Raw genomic sequence first — 23202 nt, 5'->3', positions numbered from 1 at the left:
GGGGCTGACATCTTTTGCCATTCAGCAATAGAAACAGAGGCTGGCAGCTTTTGTCATTTAGCGATAGAAACAGGGGCTGATAGCTAATCAGGATAGACACGAAAATTTAGCCACAATTGATCACCTATTCTCCATTCAAGACTGATATGTAGCTGTCACAAACCGCAACGCTACATACTTGCTTCAATGCTTAACTATTTAATTTTTCTTCCCTAACAACCTTTTATTATCGCAGAATCGATTTAGTTGTTGGATTGTTATTAAGCATTCATGCCATTTTCTGTGCAAATATTGAACACCGTTCATTCATCATTCAAGTCGTTTGTAAAGGTTTTCTTGTTGTAAATTAGCAAGACTAGGTAACTAGGTCAAAGATAATTTAAAATCTAACTAACAAAAAATCTAGGTCAATTGAGTAAAGGGTGTCACGCTTCTTAAGGGATTACTATCTAGGTGTTCGTTGTCGTTTGTTGTTGTTTCTTCAATCCATTTTACTATTTAACTTTAACAAAATGTGTAGTACTGATGTGTACGGCTTTTATTTATAACAATGGATCTAAAAAGACCCAAATACAATAACTTGACCGAGTTTAACCCTTATTGATATCTACTATTACCAAAGAATGAATGGTAGTAAAAGAAAAGAGGTAAGTATTTTTAATTGATTACTTAGCTCTTAGTTAAATGAATTATTGTATTTTGAGCAAACAATAGTCGTATATGAGACCTACATCAGGCCTGACACTATTGCATTGCTATCGAACTTGGCACAACCCATTTTAGAGCTAGATAAAAAAATCTGCTTACGAAGGTGTTCCCACAAACAGAAGTATAGCAGCGCCCACACTGCTGTTTTGAGGCAGAAATAAAGGTCAATGTAGTTTTCTACAGTTAAACTACAAAGAGTCAATCACTTTAATATCCCTTAACCTTATAACTTTCAATATATCAGTTAGTTCAGAACAGAGTCTGATAAAGTTTATGAAACAAGTATTGGAAACAACGAACTATTTCTCAATATAATCTCCAAGGAAACGGTAAAACACCTCAGTGTTCATGACTTTGCAAGTTTTAAAAGTGATCAATATAAGTACAGCAAGAAACAATTAACAAGACGCTAAAATATCAACATTTTAACAGCAGCAAAGACAAACTTTATAAAACAATTAAAAACATGCAATTTTCTTCCATGGTCCATAAGTTTTGTGAAAATCTGTAACAAAAACTAAATAGGATAGTAGCAGCATACAGTCGATCACAGATACGTTGCTGTCAGATTATATTGGGACATCCCAAACCTTTAATATATAAAAAAGTAAGACTGATTTAGGAATTGTTCCCATTAAAGAAATCTACAGCAGAAGCATTCAGCTGCTTGAAGTCAGAAATAAAGGTCAATGTGGTCCCGCTACAATCGAACTACAAATGAAATCTTAATTTATAACCATACGGCGATTAATTTACATGGAAGGCAAAGGTTACGAAACATGTATTTGAAACATCGAACTTTTCAATCAAACCTCGAAGGACACGACAAACCTTAGAGCTTGACTTGGCAAGGTGTAAACGTGATCAATTTACCGCTAGCAACAATTAACAAGACGGTGAAGAGGTTGAAATATCAATTAATCTTGAGAGCTGTGGAGACACGGCCTTTGTGGATGACCGTGAAAGTTGGAGCGTTCAATGAAGTATCGGTTTCCGAAAACCGATACTTAGTTCAAAGGAAAACATTGATTTTTCAGTCTTATGTTTATGGATGAAAAGTTTAGGGAAAGTAATGACAGTGGCACCATTTTGTCCTATTTTTTTTCATTAAACAGTAGGTATCTGTGTTGAGCTTTTATTTGTAGGGTTAACTATAGAGACTAAAGAGTTCATAGAGAGATAATCATAGAGTCCGGATATTGAAAATATGTGTAGTAGAAGGACGGATAGTCTATAATAAACTTAATATAGTTACCAATATGGGTAACGAAATACATAAACAATTTAGATAATTGATATGTAATTCCTATTTAAAATTGACTACTAAAACTACTATTACTACGATTACTAAAGCGTTTTACTAATATTCTGCTATTAATAGCAGTGTAGTAGGTAAATCTTATCTTCTTATCCAATATTCTTTTATCCAAGGCTAAGAATTGTTTGTCCGGAACTGGAAGTATGAACATTGCCTTCACTGAGCGATGTTCCTCGATAAAATTGAGTTTTAAAACCATTTTAAAACATTAAAAATTATTTTGAAGGTAAAATGTCTTGCTTAATATTTTCTTGAATATTCTAGTTTGAAGGTTAATAAAATCAATCGATGTTTGATGGTTACTTAACCTTGTGGCTTTTCAGTTGAAGTCCTAGATTGTTTCTAAGTACCTATAGGAAAGTCTTAAGTTAATAACTTCGAAGATGCCTCGTTATACCAGGCAATTGCCTTATTTCTTAATTGTGTAACAGACGTATTTATAACAACCCTAATGCAGTCTTGCCTGTCAATTTATTGTATACAAAAATATGAGACTGTCTGCCACGACACGAACCGTGTCTGATGCCTTCAATATATGTAGATAAAAAAGATTTGATTTAACATTTTGTAAAGTAACGTTTTGGCTTTGATGCCGTCGGTTGCGGAGTGTGTGTCGGTAAGGACTTACGGTCACCGTCGGCACGGCACCCCAGGAGATTTTTGTAGGAATGAACGTGCAACTTAGCAATATTAAGGTATAATTAAAATTTGTATGATGATCGTCTTTGGTAAAGAACAAGGATACGGTATGCTAGGACATACCGTGGATACAGTTTTAAATTTTATTCTCGTACTGTTATGTTATAATACTATTTGTCGCATAAATAGTCCCTTACCATGCCGTGCCGGCAGTAAGCGCAGGTGGCATTGAAAGTGGTAGAACCCTTTGTGGTTCGACTCCGGCAACACCACCGCCACCCCTATTTCTACCTAATAACAGCAGTGTTAGGCGCTGCTGTGTTCCGGTTTGAAAGGTGTGGTAAGGGAGACAGACTTTTCCGATGCGTTCCAGCTTAGTCATCAGGGCTAGCGGCGCATCTGTGGCCGACCTTAGGTAGGAATATCTAATCCTATCTGGGGTTGATTACAGATGTTCATGGGCGGCAGTAGCCACTTACCATCAGGTGGACATGCAGTCCACTGCATGTCCACCTCGTGCTGCCACTGCTCGTCTGCTACTCCTATATTATAAAAAAGGTTCTTATGTTTCTACATCCGCCGTCAACACGGAACATACCCACCACCTTGAATAAAGCATAGAAATTTCACGGTTTATGTAAATTTCAGTATGTGCCGTTATGTGGACTAGGCCAAATGTCCAAATATTTTAGAATTCGGCCTTGCGTCGCGGGTTGTGGTCGTGTGATTATGTAACCATTAGCTCCATATTATATAACTTATTAGCGAATGCTAACGTTTAAAATACCTAACGCTTAAAATGATTTGTGTACAACTGATCCAGATTTCCACGGATCTGAATTGATTGCTTTTGAAAACATTTTTAGTATTCCGTAAACAAAACAAAAACGCAACCCTAATAAGACTACTTTTGCGTTCTTCCGATTTTCTGTCATAGCCAATTTTTAAAGAACTCGGCGTACCTATGGTTTTCCTTCAGCTGTGTTTTTAAAGTATAGAAGTAGCAAACAACTTGATGGTAAATGGGTATTGCCGCCCGTTCTTCTTCTTCTTCTTCAACAACCCATTACTGTCCCACTGCTGGGCACGGGTCTCCTCTCAGAATGAGAAGGATTAGGCCATAGTCTACCGCGCTGGCCAAGTGCGTATTGGTAGACTGCCCGCCCGTTACCCCTGAGGAATTAGTGAAACACCTCGAAAAAATATATCTGTCTTACCAAACCATCCAAACAGAAGCGTATTAGGCAGAAATTGGTGTGACGATGGTGCTTCCCGAGTGTAACCACAATGGGTTCCACTACCTTCTTGATGCCTTCACAATGATTGATTTCACCGTTATAGCAAGTGATAAATAATTCCCAATCCGCTTTGTTTCAGAGAAGGGCATGTACCTGGGCTCCCCGTGCGAGTTCACGTGCAACCCGAAGCTGGTCCACGTGTACTGCGAGCCCACGACCGGCACCTGCCAGTGCAACCCCAAGCACCCCGTCGTGCTCGGACCCGCTAGGGGATGCGCTAAACGTAAGTATACTACTTACTATGACACTACATTTCTTGAGCATATAAAAGAATAAATAGTTAAAGGAAAGGATAGTTTTAATAAATCTTTTATACGAGTACCAACAAAATATTGTCTCTAATAATTAAATTAGAATGACGGCTCCACTGAATTACAATCTCCTCTCTTCGCCTCAACCTCCTTGTCACTGCACCTCACCATATTAAGCCACCTCACCACTGCTCCTTTAGAATATGTTCAAGAAATTGTGAGTGGAAATTCGGATATTTCATATACTGGCTAAGACCTCGTAATCCGTATCCGTAGCATCGTACGAAATTTCGGATTTTACGTCCTATACAGTTTTAAAATTGTTGATTATCTTGGTTTGACTCTTATGGCACCACCACCACAGCTGTTCCGCGTAATTACAGCAGCGCAGTGTTTTTGTTAGTAGGATAGGCAAAGACACAAAATATAAAGTATTTTAATTTACTCCTTAAAGAATAATGCACCTAAGGCAATACTCAGACTTCCAAGACCACTAACAGACTGCAAGACTAAGTGTAATTGTAATATTAACATCTAACTGGCAATTTACCTAAATGTTATGACAAAATAGTCAGCGACATAGCTAAGCTAGCTAACTAGGGTTATAACCGTTACCGAGGGATTAAGTACGCTCAAGCTAGTTCTCCGTGTAGTTCACACTAGGTTTACCGAGTTATACCGAAAGATAAAATCCTGATTTGAATTTTTCGACTATTTCTTGCAACATTGTAGTATTATCTAGAAAATGTTTTTTTTACATAAGACACAATTTTTCACAAAAGTGATTTTCAAGCACTATGCATAAAGCATTACAATCAACGGCAAGGTTTCAGGGTTTGATCCCTAGCCAGGCAGATATGTAAAGTATTAAGATTTCAGTTCTGGGTCTAAATTTTTGTTTCATTGTATGTATGTGTGTGTTTGGGAATGTCCATGGCACTCAAGACAGAATATCAATATGTGATTGTGGGGGTTATAAGAGTGAAAATAATTCTCTTTCTTACTAACACCGCGACAGATGCAGGCAGAAACGCGCTACGAAGGTCGTTTATACGAATAAAAATACAATTATCATTAAATATGTCTAAGCTTTAAAATATGCTTAAAATACGAAAATTTGCATCTGCAGCTTTGAGCATAGCTAATTAAGTTCAAGAATTTTCACATTAAAACTGAAACTAGCGTCGGAAACTCGTCTACATTTTTACTGCGCCAATGAGTTTTATTTTTTACAGTTCGAACTCGCAAATGTACTAAAAGCACTGGGTATTAAACCTTGCAAGTTTCATATTTTATCCATATATTTTTATATTTTATATATTTTGATTTACTTAATCAAACCACACAGTGCTTGCTATGTAACGTCTCTTGGATATCTAAATTATCTATACTTTTATTCAAGATTTTAAACGTGCACTAATAAGTTACGAGTGTGTTATGACAACGTCCCTGCCTTAACTCTTTCTAACAAATGAACATGCAATTTACTTAATATAAACTATTACTGCCAATTGATATCTATAATCAAACCAAACAATGATTAGTGTCATCTCTGAGGTTTACACTCGTGTAATGCATTTAAATCTAGCGCTCAATAATACTGTTATGCATAAATGGGGGAATGATATGCCACTGCATTTAAACCACGAAGGTCTCTTTAACATGGCCCTGAAGGCTCCTAACCTTGTCTACGATACTGTCAATGTTGAAAGTACTTTAATATTCCAAGATTTTATTGAGTACATATTTATGTTGGATTTTTGTATAAATTAATTTCCTGGTTATACAAACATAAACAAAGGAAATGGTTTCAAAGAAAACAAAGAATACCATTTCTTTTCGAATATAAATATTAGTAGCCGGCGGCAAATCACATAAAGCAGTCATACGATACTCTTCGGAACACCGATTGGTTGTCGTAATAAAATTGATTACATATTTATTTTTTTTCGTAACACGACTGATTACTTCAGAGACAATATTCACATGTTTAATAAATTGTACATAATAATGTTTTATCTTTTTGGGTTAAAATAGTGATTAAATATTTTAGATGGTTTGCTGTTTTTCTTTGTCACAAGACAGTAACATCGCCCTATAGATACTGGTATAGGTACCACTATAGGTACCGGTACCTATAGGTACATTAATACATAATATGATACGAAACAGTTGATTTTTCCGCTTACTAAAGCCTGCCTAAGGGACCATCTTAGTAATTAACGCTGTCTGCCATTTCATACATTTATGCGTCTTGAAAAAACGTAGACTATTTCACTTCTAGAAAGTGCTTCAATAACTTAAATTATTCATAAAACTCAAATCCAATCGGTTCAACCATTCAGGAAGAGAAACAAAAAGAAATGTATTAAGTTTTATAGATATATTACAGGTTTATTTTTTAATGAAGTAAATATAATGTAACAATCATTTATCTTGTTATAGTTATATTATTACAAGGTTTCTGTCTACTTATAAATTCGCTGGCGCTCGTCCGAACAGATGTTCAGCTTGCTTTCAACCTTGTTCAATAAGATTGTTTTTCTTAGTTTGAGACGAAAGACGAATAGAATTCTTGGATTTCAAATTTCATTTCGACGTCATAGCAAATACTCAACGTATAGTAATGTCTAGGAAATAGGTTATTTATCCATTCACATAAGGTCGTTCTAACTTGAACAACTGATGCTAATGAAATATCTACACATGACAATATGCATCGATTTTATCGACGTTTATATACAGTCAAGTACGTCATCATCATAATTGACATCATCAACCCATTACCGTCCCTCCACTGAGCACGGATCTCTTCTTAGAATGAAAGTATTATGTACATCGCGCTGGCCATGTACGAATTGGTAGACTTCATATACATTTGAAAACTTTTTTTAAATTTTTTTCCGGCATTCACGTTTCCTCACGGTGTTTTCCTTCACCGTTTTAGCAAGCGACAATTAATTTCTTATTCTTATTCACATAACTTTAAAAATGCGTGTCTGGGATTTGAACCTCGGACCCATCTATCAAGAGCCTGAGTTTCTTAATCATTATACTATCACTGCTTTTTAGTTAAGTCAAGTGAATAATGTGTTTTATATAGAACAAACCTACAATTTTGGAAGATATCAACTATTTAAGAGTTAGGAACGATTTCATTTTCGCAAACACGTAACGAATATTTATTGGTGGAGGCGTTACGGTAGCCTAGTTCGGTCGAAAGCGGCTCAATTAGTGGGCCGTGGTCTCCAGCGGTGCGGGGACACGGGACCACTTCATCGTGACCTATATCACGGCGGACAGTGTGAAAGCAATACGTATAATCGAGGGTACGGCACCTAAAATTAATTTACGAGTTCCCTGTAACATTACTTATAATAAATAATAATAATAAATAAACGCTTTCTACACTCACAACCCCACACTAGGATTCTCTGTATCGTGGACGCTATGGACACACACAGAGACAAATACACAAACACCCAGACCCAGAAACAGAAACCTAAACTCATCATTTAGATATCTGTCTGGCCGGGGATCGAACCCGGGACCCACTGCGCGTCAGACCGGTATGGTGACCGCTCAGCCACGCGGGTCGTCAATTCACACCTATTTAATTTTAAATAAGATTTAGCTAGAATTATTAACATGTAGAAAGGTTTGTTCATAATTATCGAAATTACATCTATTAATCGATTTAAAGGTACAGTTGTAAACTTTTCTAATAAACTAGAAAATTTTATTTTAAAATAACTAGTTAGTTGTTCGTTTGTACTCAGGAAAATTATTTTTGCTGTTCTTTCGCTCTCTACGTAGCTCAGCTCAGCTCTACGTGCTACGGCGTTGTTGATGTTACGGTTGCGACAATACACCGCTGTCATGATTGTCGAGCCTAAATCTTATGTTATTGTTATTTGTATATATTTTATAACTTAGAAAAATGCAGTTATTTTAAAATCACATAATAAAACTTCAATTTTATTTATTTCCATGGACGTAAAATATTACCTAATATGATCACAGTTCCAATTCCAACCCACTTTAGTTGCACCAATTCATTTCAAAGACGCAAAATTCCTTTAAATCTGACCGCTGATACGGAACACTCGCATAACTCAAACCAATTCTCCATAAACTAGGAATTTCACGCTTCAAAATACCGTTAAATGCATTGAAAACTTACTCGACTCTAAGTTACATATCAAAGTAAGCTTAAAATGGCTTCGGAAGTCGATTTATGGCGACAAGCGGATTTATTTAATAGTTCTATTACTGCAGTGCCGCTAAAAACGCGACAGACACTAAAGTTTTATAGCGTGCAGTTGCAGAGATTAGATAACTGAAACTTTTTCACGAGCTTTTTTGAGCTATCACAGCGATCTTGCTCTAGAACGAAAATAAAATGGGGTGGAATAACAAACACGACATTGGTTGTTACGTAGTTGGTATAGTTTGATTATAGAATTCTGTGTGATTTGACTATAGTGGTACCTACGATTTCAAGGATGTGGTAAAACATATTAACTTGCATGAAGCGTTTCATAGTCATTGGTTAGACTTCAGATAGGACTGAATTCATATTTAGAATTGAGTACAGATTTCCCTGCGTGGCAGTCATCTATTACCATCAGGATTTTAGTGTCTAGAACTTTAATAAAATACATTTTAAGTATTAGTTACAAAAGTTTATACATTTTTGTAAATAAAACAATAACTGTAACCAAGATTTAATAAATATAGCGCATTCTAATATTCAATACATAAATAAAAAATATAACATATTTCTATCGAAAACGAGTATTTTGTGACACCTTTTTAAGAACAAAGCTCTTTCTAAACAGTCCTGAGTAAGAAATTTGAGCTTTTGTGGTCGTTAAATTACGAACAAAGTAGAGCTAAAATAGGTGGGTAAAATAAGAACAAAGTATCGTGGAACAACCATAGAGGTAGCGGGGTGCGTAATATCTCAAAGGAAGTAGTTGTGGTCAGTTATATTATGGAACCCGACTGGAAATTAAGGTCTCTGAGCGTTTGTTAGTACCATTTTTTTATTGTTATCTTAAGGAACAAAATGGCAGATTTCTTCGTTATTAAGACGTGGTTGTTTGTTACTTCTAGTCAATTAATAAAGAATTAAGGAACTGATTTTGAAACTAATATTTAGAGTGGAAGAATGTATCTGAGTTGGTAGAATCCTTTGTGTTTCTTCTTGGACACCACCGCCAAACCTACCTTCTGCCTTATGGCATCAATGTTAATCGCTGCTGTGTTCTGCTTTCTTAGGCTTTTTGCTTTTCTAAAGCGTTCGAACTTACTCCTCAGGAGTAGCAGCGCATTTTGTCTTATCTGGGGTTGAGTATTGATGTCCATGAGCGGCAGTAACCACTTACCATCAAGTAGATTACGTGGTCCTTTGCCACTTATTATATTATACAGTAATCTAAGTACTTATGTATGTAACTACATATTTACAATAGAGATATGCAAAAGGAATACGAAAACAAGAATATAATACTATCTGAGTAATGTTCTCTATAAACACACAATTTGTAAACGGGTATTATGTAAATGTTGCGACAACGACTCTATAAGCGTTAATGAAATTCATAAGGTTTATGGAACTGGAAACAGACTGACTTAAATACACGATAATAACATTAATGAATAATAATCTACATACAGCTCCGTTGTATTGTGGTTTCAAGGACGCGGTAAGTAAGAGGGACTTTATAGGAAGCAATCCAACTTGACTAAGTTGGAATGCTTAGTACTTAGGACGTACGTAAGCTCGCTTACGTACATCCAATATTTATAATAAATCTGTCCAATTTTTACATATAAACGTCGAAATTTGACAATGTTTAGTTTGAAAAATTGTCAAATGTTGATAAAACATTGGATAGATTAATTATTATTAAAGCATTAGTTAGCAATCCTTAATAACTTCAATCTATTACGATTCAAGAGATGGGGTACTATCTCTGGAACCGTAAAAGATTGAAGTTATTAAGGATTGCTAACTAATGCTTGACAAACGGATAAACAGCAGACTCTAAATAATAAGGGTTTATCCCTTGCACTACGAAACCCTAAAAATGTAAAAACCCTAAAAATGTAAAATCCTTATCGCATTAAATCACAGATCGTCGATATTATTCCCCGGTAATGACGCAAATACCGAGGTAACGGGGTGTGTAGTGCACAAAGCGGTGACGTTCACTGATGCAGTCTACGAGTACATGACGGCACCGACGAAATTATAGCTTTTAGCGGTTAACTTTCAGTAATGACTCAATATCCCCTTTCTGCTAACGTCGTTTGTCTTTATACACTTGGACTGAAGTTTTTAAGCGACTTCGCGTTAATGTCTTTATTTCATAATATTACAGTTTTATGTAATTAAAGTAACGAGCATTCAGTATAGTATAAGTGATACCATTATCGTCCATGGACAATTGAATATAATATGTAATCGACCACAGAAAGGATTAAAGTCTAAGCTAAGTTCGGCCACAGATGCATTGCTCCTCCTAAGAACTAAATGGGAATGCCTCGTGCAATCTTATCACATATGTAATGTATCACACTTAGGTACCTATACTCCTAAAAATACAGTAGCACTTAACACTATTATTGCCTATTACAGCAGTACTACGAAGGACCAACCACCTTACATTTTATTTAGTTTTACACGGAAGTTATAAATTGGTAATAGAACTTTCTATTTTATATAAATTATGGAATTAAAGCAATATTTTATATGTAAAAAGTATTTTTTCGTTAAAACAACGTTATTCTATCTGCTTTAAAAAAACGATTTCCAAACTACACCAACCTAAAATATATGGACAGCTTAACAAAATTAATAAAGCTCTGTATGGCTTATTTTTCACAAAATACTTTTTGACTGACTATTAGTTTCCGCTCAAAGCTGTAAAGTTATTACCCAATAGCCGGTAGTGGGAAAGCCGTTAAATAACTTCGCACTTCGCCACCGACGCAGTGCGACGATCGCAATTTTCACAAAACGTTACAATATCTACATTATATTTATATACTTTACTTTCTGGGTACTAACAGCTGTGTTAAATGCTACTGTGTTCTGGTTTGAAGGATGTTATACATGAGACATACATTTTCAAGGAATTTCAGCTTAGTCCTTAGAGGTAGAAGCGCATCTGTTTCTGACCTCAGTTAGCTAAAATCTAATCTTATATGGGATTGATTACATATGTACGAGTACATCGGCGACAGTAGTTACTTACCATCAGGTGGACTGCTTGTCTGCTACTCCTATGTTATAAAAATAGTTATGATTCCTTCCGAAAACATATTTGTCGAGCTTATCTAAATATATATCTAGTAAAAGATAATTAACAACCAAAAGGGTTCATTTATGTACAACAGACTCGTACCGTGGCAGATAAAAACCCTCCAACACAATGTTTATTCATATCTCCGTAACACAGCCGCGCAGACACGAGCCGTGCGTGTCAAAATATTGTTTTCTTTTTTATTAGATTGAAGAAGAAAACGAGTATGCTGTAAACCTAATAGGAAGTGGCTTCTGCCGCACAAGGACATTTGAAACTAATCCCAGATGAGAATAGTTTCCTATCTGAGGTTGACAAGAGTAGCCCTCCTTTCAACTGTAAATCTGGTTTTTTATCTGATGGCTACGGAAATCTTCCTTGCCTGCTACCCCTGAGGACTAAGTTGGAACACCTCGGATAAGTAGGACTCCCTTACCACACCCTTCAAAACAGAACACAGCATCGTTTAACACTGTTGTTATTAGGCAGAAATAAGTGTGTCGCTACTGCCTCTGAAGTCGACCACAAAGGGCTCTACACTGTTCAAAGATTATTTACTATGTAGAATAATATAATCCTGTCCGCAAAGATCCATGTAGTCAAACGGAGCCAAATACATTACCGGAAACAAGATTTATTTTAAATCCTCCTTACTGGTGCAAGAAAAACGATTGCCTTGACAACATTAGCTGTTCGGAAGAGTTGCCAGGGTTAGCTACAATTAGTTTTATCGCACGCGACAGACCACTTTGTAGTGTTTATTTCCGGACGATATGACACACCAGGGGGTCGTGCTTAGCTTAAGCTTGAAATTTGTCATGCTGCCAACTTACTTCAACTATGCAATAGAGTACGGTCTTAAAGTTTTAGCTAAACATATTACGAATAGCAAAATAGCAACAGAGGCGTCTTAATCGAGGATCTGCCGTATGAATCCCCGGCACCACTTATATTTCAAAGTTACGTGTTAGAAATTAATTATCAAATGCTTTAGGGTTGAAGGAAAAATTAAGAGAATTTTTAAATAACTCTCAGGCACTTGGACGTTCTTTATAAAAACGTTTTCAAAGGAGTGTAAAGTCAACCAATTTATCCGACTACTAGACACCGATCACATCTCATAATGAGAAAGCTTTAAATATAATTAAAAAATCAACACACTAGCTAATTGCGATCAGGCATGTTTGTTTAGTCGCTATATATTTCTTCACCGTAAAAGCATTACATATAAGTACATATATTTACGCATTACATATAATTTCGAAAAATCAGAGATGCGTGCCCGCGGATCCAAACCCCTAACCACACAGCCCTCCAAATACTACTTTAATGTAAAGCTTCACACGAGCTGGTTATTAGATCGAATGACTGCGGAAAATTTCTACACGTCTTTAAGTGTATGAACTTGAACACTTACCAACAATTAATTTAGGGGTTGTTGAACTTTCCATAAATCAACTGTCAGGTGGCGGCACCGCGACCACACCCATTTCGAACATATAGCCCTTAATTGTGCCACTTATCAACTTTATCAAAGGTTTTGTTTATTAAATCCCAAAGGCAAAGTTTACACATTACACATATTCGAAATTAAACATTAATTAAGTTAATAATTAAGTAATTTTTGACGTCACTTTTAACCAAAACATTTGTAAGTAATATAAATGTCGCAGCCAAATAGCTTAACTAGCCGTTAAATTTACAGCCTAGCCTCGTTAATAAACGGCGCCGTAAAAGCAGCTTCCTGAAAAACACATATAATATTAAAGCGATTTGCATCAAAAACGTTTAAGTGGCCTAGCCTAGTCATTAAAATATTAGTTTCAACTTGCGCTGAAACTGTGATTCTCAGGTAATACATAATATTTTAGAAGCAAGATGAACGCACCATGTAATTAAGAGCCTAGGCTGTTAATTAAATGGCGGGTCAAGCTACAGGGCTGCGACATAAATACCAAATGGTAACGCAGTATACCTCATGATGGTCATAAAGAAAGACTAAAGGAACCAACTAAAATACGAGTTCATACTCACATCAAAATACAAAAGCGTGACACTGACTTTCTTTTCAACATGTTTACAGCGAAGAAACTGGGCGAGCAGTGCTTCTACAGGCAAACGTGTCGCGCGTTCGACCCTCATGCGTCGTGCGTGCAGATCAACCACAACGCGTACTGCCAGTGCGAGCCCGGCTACCACAGCACCAGCCACTCGCGACCCACTAATCGCGTCTTCTGCACTGAAGGTGAGTCATGAGTAGCAGACGAGCATGCAGTCCACCTGTTGGTAAGTGGCTACTGCCGCCCATGGACATCTGTAATAAACCCCTGATAGGATTAGATATTCCTAATTGAGATTTGCCACAGATGCGCCGCTACCACTGAGGATTAAGCTGGAACGCCTCGGGAAAATATGTCTCCATCACCACACCCTACAAATCTGAAAACAGCAGAGCTTATTGCTGTATTGCGAAGAAGTGTTAAAATCCTGATACAATTTAAACTGCCAAGTCAAGCATGTCTTCGAAAAAAGACGGAATACGGTTACCTTCTTTCTGCTTGAAATGTCAGCATAATTGGCTCTTCATTACGTCCTAACACATAGCTGCACTCTCACTCAATACATTGAAATCGCTAGCACTGTGTTTAACTGATGTTTTTGATATTCCAGATCTGGTGCTGCTGACAGCGGACATGCCGACGCTGCTGGGCGTAGCGTCGGGCATCTTCGTGCTGGCCGGGTTGCTGTGCATGGTGCTACACCTGTACACCCGCGCACGGTACCACCCCGCGCACCTTGCTGACGCGCGCTTGACGCCGCCTTGCCTCTATTCGCTCAATGACACTGGTGAGTTTAAGTGTTTTTGCTTAGGAAGTTAAAGTAGCGAACTTGCAGTCTACCTGTCACCACCTGTCACCTGCCAATTACCGGTCTACATTGTTAAGTAACGTAGGAAGAAATTTAAGCAGGTCGGCTACAAACTCATATACCCTCCACCAATTTGCTTTAGTATAGTGTGGTCGGTATGCTCCAGGTCTTCCCCAGTAGCAAGGAGTCTAATAATAGGATATAAAGAGGGTTACAGCTGAATAACTAAATTAGGATACCTGGTGCTAGTCTTGCCACGCCGTTGTACTAATGCAATTGCAACAATAATCAACATTCTGTAGGAGTCCTCTTCTATTTTAGATGAGCTGCACAAGAGGGGAATAGAAGAGTCTTGACGTCTGTTCATCAGGTGCTATTTTAATTACAAAAACAAATGACATTAAAGATATCGTATAAACATTTCAGGAGGAACGCTGAGCGCAACCCGCGCGTCATCCCGCGCGTCCTCGCGCAGCGGGTGCACGTCCGGCACGCTGGAGCTGGAGGCGAGCTCGCGGCGAGAGTCGCGGCGCGCGGCCTCGCGGGCAGGTGCGGCGCGCTCGGCGGCCATCTTGCTAATCTCGCGCCACCTGAGGGCCGTAACGGACGGCGGCGCGCACCCCGTGTGCGCCGCCAAAGGTGATCCCGATGATGTATGCGGCCGCCGGCCCCGTACTGCACGACGGTGTTCGAGCGGTGGACGACGCGACCTCCTCTATTGCCCAAGATTCCCAACCCTATACGCTGAAGCGATGATCAAAACGCGGTTGAAAATGGCATAAAAAAGAAATGCTAAAATCTAGCAAAGATCATGAAAATGAAATCAAAGTTGATGTTAACGTTGTTAGCGATGACATAAGAAAAGCAACGTATTAAAATCATTCCTTAAATTCAAATAAAAATCAATTATGAAATCACAAAAAATATATATAATGTTAACAGTAGAAAAATAGTTGATATTTGTCTTCATTTTTTGCGAAATGAAAAAATAGCAATACATGTTATTACTAAAACAAACTAACTTGAATCAAATAACCAATTATTCGAATCAAAGTTGTTAATCAATGTCCAAGTAGTTCGACTTTGTTGAACAAAGGGATGGTATCTCAATAGGGCATTAGAGGAGTGTCTGCTTGGGTTCGCATGTGTGTACTACGTCGCTCGTGTCCGTTAGATGTCGTTTTGGTGTTAGCGGCCACGGAGCGACCGTCTGCGACTGCTCAACGCAAGTGTCTCTCCAAATGTGCTAACTGTGCGCTACTCGACTACGCTAAGTGTGCAAATTTGTTTCTAAAACCCGCTTCCGTTACGCTCGGCCAGGTTGCAAAATTTTTGGGATGAAACTTAATTTAATATGAAAGGAAAATTAATGAACAGACGAAATTAACGATAAGTTTTTGAAACTCTACATCCTCTTGCAATATAAACAGGTACTGACAGACACACAGACTTTATATATATGTACAAGTCTTATTTTCCTTTTTTTGTACGTGTATTATTTAAATTAAGCAATCTTTACTATAATTCTATATCGTTACGATTCGATACATTATTATTTCATGAAATATAACATTTCAACGAAAAAAATAAAAATGTGGCATAATCCACACTCAACCTACGTTAAATAATTTTCATTTGAAATTAAATTCAATTCAAGGTTCGGAGAGCATACACGAGATGACAAACTTAGGAACCTTGAACCAAGATAGTTTACTGAAATACGTAGCACAGCTGGACGAGACACCAAATCAAGTAATGCCATTGGAATCAGGTGAATCAAAATTTTAAGAAGAGCTCCTATATGTAAGTTGTCAGTCGCAGAACAATTCCCGCTCTTCTCGTGGCGCGAGCAAGATGGCCATATTGTGTTGTTCCTTCCTTCTATCTTTCAGTCGGCTTAGCGTTTTGTTTAAGAAACTGAAGATCGCATTTACCTTACACCACACAGATATTTCAATGAATAACAGGTACTTTTAACGCTTTTACTTCACGAAAATACGCTTCGAGTTAGCATAAAATTCACAGAGTAGAGGCTTACAATTAATATTCTTCAGCCTCGATAACTGCAAACTTACTCAAACACTTATGGTAAGCATGTACTGCTTAAGGTGCTATCAGAATGTGAAACAGGTAGTCCAAAAAGTTAAATAAATATTATAAACGCAAGCTTCAAGAATGATGGTACGATTTTTTTCACGACTAAAAAGTTTACCAACCAGTCTTAATACACGTAGAAGTAGAATCAAATATATCTAGTTATTGATATAATTTTGTAAATCAACCGATTTATAATAAGAAGTTCGTCATGTAAATATCAAAGTTAGGCAGTTCTTCAATTCCATGAACAGTACATTTACAGTATGATCAACTTAGTAAGGTGATTGGCAAAATATTATAAAAATCTACTTATCAATAACAAAAACATGATATTTTTGTCTTTCCTATAACAGAAAAAAAAGTTACTGAACACAATCTTACCAATATTCGATTAAAAAAATGAAACTTATGACATAACTTAGATAAAATTAACTACATTGGGCTAAACGTTTAATAACTTCCTGGCTCCGCCACTATTCTAATTCTTACGGTTGTATTCGATCAATGGGAAAGACAAATGTAGGCTGACAGCACCTTAATTGAAATGCTTATTGTTTTACGTTAAGAAAATGCTAAGGTGAGCCGGAGCTTCAGTTTCAAGCCAAGCACGTATGCTTCACGCTTCCGTACTGTCCACACCTGTGTACTCTGCATGTAACGTTTGGTAACTTCATGTTCAGTGTTTGTACAGACATATACTCCACAAGATTTTGGATTCTGATGACCAGCTTTTGTGAATTTTGTAATTACTGTAACTATAGCATGTAAATACAAACAGGCTGTTATATCGAGCTATACATCAATACATAGTATGGTTGTTGATTTTTGTATATATTTATATTATACATAATACTAAAAGTGGCATGTTGCCCATGCCTCGTTTGTTTCAGTATATATAATTGTATTGAAGTTTTTAAATATTTTGTATTAATGGTAGGTACATTTTGAATTTAGTTTTAAGATTATCGTAAGTACAGCCTGTGGTTATAAGCTTAGATGAAACTATTTTTACTTGATTGTAATTTTATCGTACTTTACAGAACCTATAGATACCTAATAATTATGTTAACAAAGTCTACACTTCAATTCATGAAAACTTTACCACCTTAAATATGACTTAATGTACCTAATCACAGTGCATACATGCTTTTGCACTAATCACAGATTTTCGAAAGAGGCACACAAAATTACTCAGTTTATGTAATGATTATTTTTATAAATTTAAGATTGGGTATTCATGATCTGTAATAACTGGTGGCCTCGAAGAATGATATAGCGACTTGGATGATAAATATGATGATGATGACTTGAATAATTACAATAGATACAAACCTTACAATTATAGTAGCCGTTTGATGTAAATCAGATTTAGTGAATCAGTATTTCAATTCAAACTAAAGAAAAATACAGTAAATACCTAACACACTTAAGTATGTAATTGCGATTGATGCGATTTATCTAATTACTAACTTACTTTTCCTAGCTAAAAATTGTACAATCAAGATCAAATTAATGATGATTCTATCTTCCAAGTAAAACTCTTTAGCATCCTAAATTCAAAGAAATTGGCAATATTTATTTGATGACGGTCGCATCATCACGGGGTATTAACAAAATTGTGTAATAATCAAGGAGGACAGACAGAACTTATAGGGCGATAATTAATAAATACCAATAATATTCTAACATATAACCGTGGTGGTCAGGTTCGCGACGTCCAAGTCTAAGTTCGGTGCAGAGCAGCTCGTCGTCGATCAGGTCGTACAGTGCGAAGCGGTGGGAGCGCGAGCGGGAGCAGAAGGAGCGGCGGCAGATGAGCATGCGGCTCGCGCAGCTGCACGACAAGATGGCCGCCGGTCGGGACGCCCGCGCTCCCCCCGCGCCTTCCCCGCGCTCGCCCAACAACTCCACCGACGGGCTGCTGCCCGCTGTCTGTGAGATTAGAGAAGTGAGTATGATGTACGGAAGTAGTGACACGTGGCAGAACCCTTAGTGGTTCGACTCTACATTTTTAAAAAGTGTCCAGGGAAATGCGTGTATTCCCAGAGAAGTTAAAATACCTATAAAAGGAAGTATATGGAGAAGTAAATAGTCTCCTAGACTATAGAAGAGGTGGGTTTAATATCTATAAGTAGAATAGCTACTGATCAATATATTTTTATAGAAGTGTGTACAAACCCCAAAGATGTGTGAGAGAGAGTATAATGTCCGGAGAAGTGAGTGCAGTAGCGGTTTCAATACTAAGTTTCTTCCTTCAGTAAAATGAAGAAAATACATAATTACTAGTCCAAAGTCAATGAAATTTGAAATATACCGTGTTTAGACAATGTATGCTTGGTTCCTGTCAAGTTTTATAAACAACAAAAATTCAACTGTCAAGTTTTATAAACAACGAACTTACAGGGCGTCAAAAATGACCTGACTTGCTTCGAGAAAAGTATGGTACGGCCGTGCCGCTTCTTTTTGGCTCGACTTGGCGGAGGCACTACCGTGCCTCCAGATATTTACCTAATCATCTTCCATTTTTATATTTTGTCTGTACCGTGCAAATTTAAGATTAGGATAGATAATTTTTTTGTCTATTTCTATCTCAATATTATCAATTTCCAACATTCCAGCTTGTAACAAATCCAGAGCAACAGTTGCAAGGCGTTGACGGGCCTTGCTCCAGCTCTTCGCTTTACTGACAGCAGGGGCACAGCGTCCTGCGGTCCATAGACTCCCTCTCGGACGGCTCGCCAACAATGGCCTGGATGTAGCCACGGGAACCGACGGCCAGAGCAACAACTGCCAAACTCGATTGGAAGTGAAAAAACTTTTGATAATTAATAAATTGACGCGAGACTCGATTGGCTGCGTGGAATGCGCGCGAAAGTGTAAATTAGTATTTCAATAAGCACAACTTCATAAACCCCGAAATAAACACCAATTCGAATTAATAGGATATTTTTTTATTGCGGTTAGCATTCTAGTTTTGGTAACTAGAAAGAGAAAAACATTTTTGTTAACAAAAAGGTTGTTTAATGTACAGTAGTACAAAAAAATGAACCAAATTTGTTTTGGGAAGGAATGAAGTAAGAAGTCATGACATAAAGATACTAAATACTAATAAAGCAATTGTATGCAAAAAAAAAACAATTTGTTGAACGGAAAATTGTGGTCGACGAGCGAGGATTTGCTAAGTATGCAACCAATAGAATGCTAACCCCAACTCTACCTATAATTAATAGATATTGGAAAAACCAAGCGATTTTGTGCTGAATATTAAATGTATTTAAATCCTAAAATATTGTATATTGGAGAAGCTTATGCTTCACTCTAGACAGTCGGGCTGTTCTCATCCGGAGACAGATTGCTACGAAGAAACAAGTTATTATAGACTGTTTATTGAAACGACGGTAAATATTTATTTGTGTATATTTGTAGCTGTATTTAGAATAAGTTGACGGAATTCGATGTTACGTAACTTATAAGGAGGCATCATTGTGCAATATTTGTAGGTTCATTCCGTTGTATTAAGTTTTAAGTGTTTAAATATGTTAAATGTTTCTAGCAAGAATATTTAATGCTCCTGCCCTATCAGAGTGGATAATGTGATCAGTAGGGATCTAATTGAATTACTTTGGAAGGAATAAGGGATTAGTATAAGAACCTCGGTGTTTATATTGACGTGCTAACATTTAATTTCTCTGTGTAGATAGTTCTTATAATCTCAATGTAGACTTTCGACGTAAGCTTAGTGAGCTACAACTTTTTATATGGTTAAAATAAATATTAAACCAAATAATTGTTGTACGAGATTTAAGAGATGTATTGGGAGAGAAAGCAGTTACTTATAAGAAAGACGTAGATAGTGTTCAAAAAATATTTTTTGATATAACATCAACGAGACGCTTTCCAAAATATTTCTTTTTACACAATTATAATCATCAGTGGTAAAATCACACAAATTCAGAGAAATAAATGTGATGACATACTGTGTATAATAATTGTAAATTTAAAGCATATTGTCGTCATATCTATATACGAAAATTGGTGTGTCTGTACTGTAATTTCAAAACAACTGCCATTTTATCTGGTCTGTTAATTTGAACAAAACGTTTTTATTATTTGTCAGTTCGTCTAAATCTAAGGGTTAATATTAAAAAATACTGAGTGACTTCAGGGCGGCGCATTACGCCAATCCACATTACAAATGAAACTACTTATATACTTCTATATTGTTGTGCAGTCGACGGAAATAAAGCGTCGAGGTATAGAAATCTACATAATTCAACGAATGTCATCATATATAATTTACAGAAGTTTTCTTTAAAATAAGTTTACGAAAAACGTTTGCCATATTGCAAACTTGGTTGATAATTAATGATATTATTTTTTTAAAAAGTGTCTTGACCCCAGCTAATACGCGATAAATATATTATACCTACACCATTAAAATAATTATACTCCAGTTATAAAAAATACGTTATTATTTAAAATTTATGTTTGTTATTTTTGTTGCGTAATTAATTACTCTTGTCGTTTTTCTCAATTAATTCATAAGGAAATTAGTCCCGCCATTATTATTAATCCACTTCTAAAAATACATCTGTCACAATTGTAGAATTTACAAATTAGGATACCCTACGTTATATTTTGTTAAATTATATTACAAATTGTAAATAATCAAATTATTATTTTTGTAAATGTTTTCATTTCAGTTAAACTAAAATTAGTGTATCTTACATATACTAGAGAAAATAATTTAAATATTATATTGTTTAGCTAATGCCTATGAGCAATATATTTTTAACATCTAAGTAAAAATATGCAAAATGCGTGTTAATAGAGCATGTTATTTGATATGTAATTCCGATCTAAGTGTAATGTAATTATTATGCGATGTGTAATGACAATGTAACAAAGAAGTCTAATTAATTTATAAAATGTTATGTCACATTTCAAAATATTAAATAGTTTATTTATTTGATTATAAATGAAAAAAAAAAGTCGTCTAATTACTTATGTACGTAAGAGTAATTTTATGAAGCAGAGGTAAATATTATTACTTGAAAAGAGTTACCCAATATATTTTTGCACAATATTTCGACTCTATTGTTCATATATAATACAAGGGGGCATCCATTAATTAAGTGAAGAGTAAAATTAACTTAAATAAATCCTAGTCATTCAAAGAAAGACTAACGTATGTAAAATATATTTATCTCAATTTTGAAGAATCTCGTGAATGAAGATGGAATGAAGGGGTAGGGAAAAATGTCATGACCTCTCACCAAGAAGAGGGGGATGTCTAAAAATTGAAAAATCCCAACATATAATTAATGGACGTACCCTAAGTAATAAAATTATGCCGATTATCCTCATTGGTATTATGAATTTAATTTCAATTAAACATATACATAGACATAAATATATATACATATAATAAAAATACTTTGAACTGTTAAAATATAATGTTTCATAACGTAAATTATGTGCTAGATACAGACGACCAAAGTCCAACGTATTCTAATATAAAAGAGCGACATTTTTCGTAGGAACGATTGGGAATCATCCAAATTTTCTTATAAATTATTTACAACTGAATATGAATTAATCTACGTCTTAATTCACTCAAAACCCTACTATTTTGGTTTTTTGTATAATGTAGGTACATAAGCTGCGTTCGGTTTCAACAGCTGAAATCTGACAAACGCGCAGGGCGCATTTTGATTTACTTCGTGGTATTTACCTAATTAAATAAATTGATACTCATTAAAACAATAAAGGTATTTTCCCAATAAATACCAATGTGATTTAAGTAGATAATTTTACTTCGATTGCAGTTCCACTACCGCTACCCTTTTTTGCTTGATTCCTAATGATGATGATTGCATTCTGGCTTGAAGTGTATGGTAATAAATTTAGATAACGCCATTTAGTCATCAGGTATATTACAATGGATGCACCCAAAATGCTTCGTTCTAACGAAAATTGTCATAGCTATGTAATGTCTAGATGGTATGAGATATAGAACGAGCTCCCGCCTGCCTTATTGATGAAGATCAAAGTAGAAGTTAGATGGTACATCAAAATCATGCAATCCCTATGTAGGTACCTAATGCTAATTTTACAAGAAACGGTTTGCATGACTTTGATCAACGTAAGGAAGCGATTGCGATATTTATAACGAGTTTTGTATCAGTATTGTAAATAATAATTATATTAGATAAATTTAATACATTTATATCTATAGTTGAGTGAGCCGTTTAAGACTTGTCCATATACCTAACTGTAACTAGATTGCTAGAAGAATCTTCGCGTAAATTAACATAGATATTAATCCAATAAATTCTTAGAAATGTTGCCATAATTACTACTTCTTCTTTGTAATAAATAAGCAGATTCTAGAAAATAATTTCTAAGAAATCGTTAAAATGTTCTACTCTTCTAGGAAATAATAGAATATTTTAAAATCGGTCGCTCAATTATAGATAAAATGTTTTGTCCGCTTGCTGAAATGTTAAATTTATTGGTTATATCTATAACTGTATTTAGTTCTGACTTTTCAGTATAAATGGTAAAGGTAACTAGTTTATATAGGTTGAAGGGTGTGGTAACACAGATTCACTTTTCAATGCGCTCTATCAACTCATACCTACTACCACCTAGGGTGCTGTATTATGGACACACAAAGACGAATACACATAGGGATATATTTGAGCATA

General features: G+C 35.9%; 1 protein-coding gene across 1 annotated transcript in view; it reads left to right on the top strand.

The window, feature by feature from the left end:
- Positions 1-21284, top strand: part of LOC140750234 (uncharacterized) — a 60251-nt gene extending 38967 nt beyond the window's left edge. The window contains exons 3-8 of the mRNA XM_073083662.1: positions 4043-4186; positions 13611-13772; positions 14198-14374; positions 14822-14944; positions 18199-18440; positions 19111-21284. Coding sequence (XP_072939763.1) covers positions 4043-4186; positions 13611-13772; positions 14198-14374; positions 14822-14944; positions 18199-18440; positions 19111-19179 — 917 coding nt within the window. The 3' untranslated portion in view covers positions 19180-21284. The remainder of the gene's footprint in view (positions 1-4042; positions 4187-13610; positions 13773-14197; positions 14375-14821; positions 14945-18198; positions 18441-19110) is intronic.
- Positions 21285-23202: the final 1918 nt, after the last annotated feature.

Source organism: Epargyreus clarus, unplaced genomic scaffold (assembly GCF_041222505.1).
Source record: "Epargyreus clarus isolate Ecla_fem2 unplaced genomic scaffold, WU_Ecla_fem_2.2 ptg000019l, whole genome shotgun sequence".
NCBI lineage: Eukaryota > Metazoa > Arthropoda > Insecta > Lepidoptera > Hesperiidae > Epargyreus > Epargyreus clarus.
This window is presented reverse-complemented; position numbering and strand designations above follow the sequence as displayed.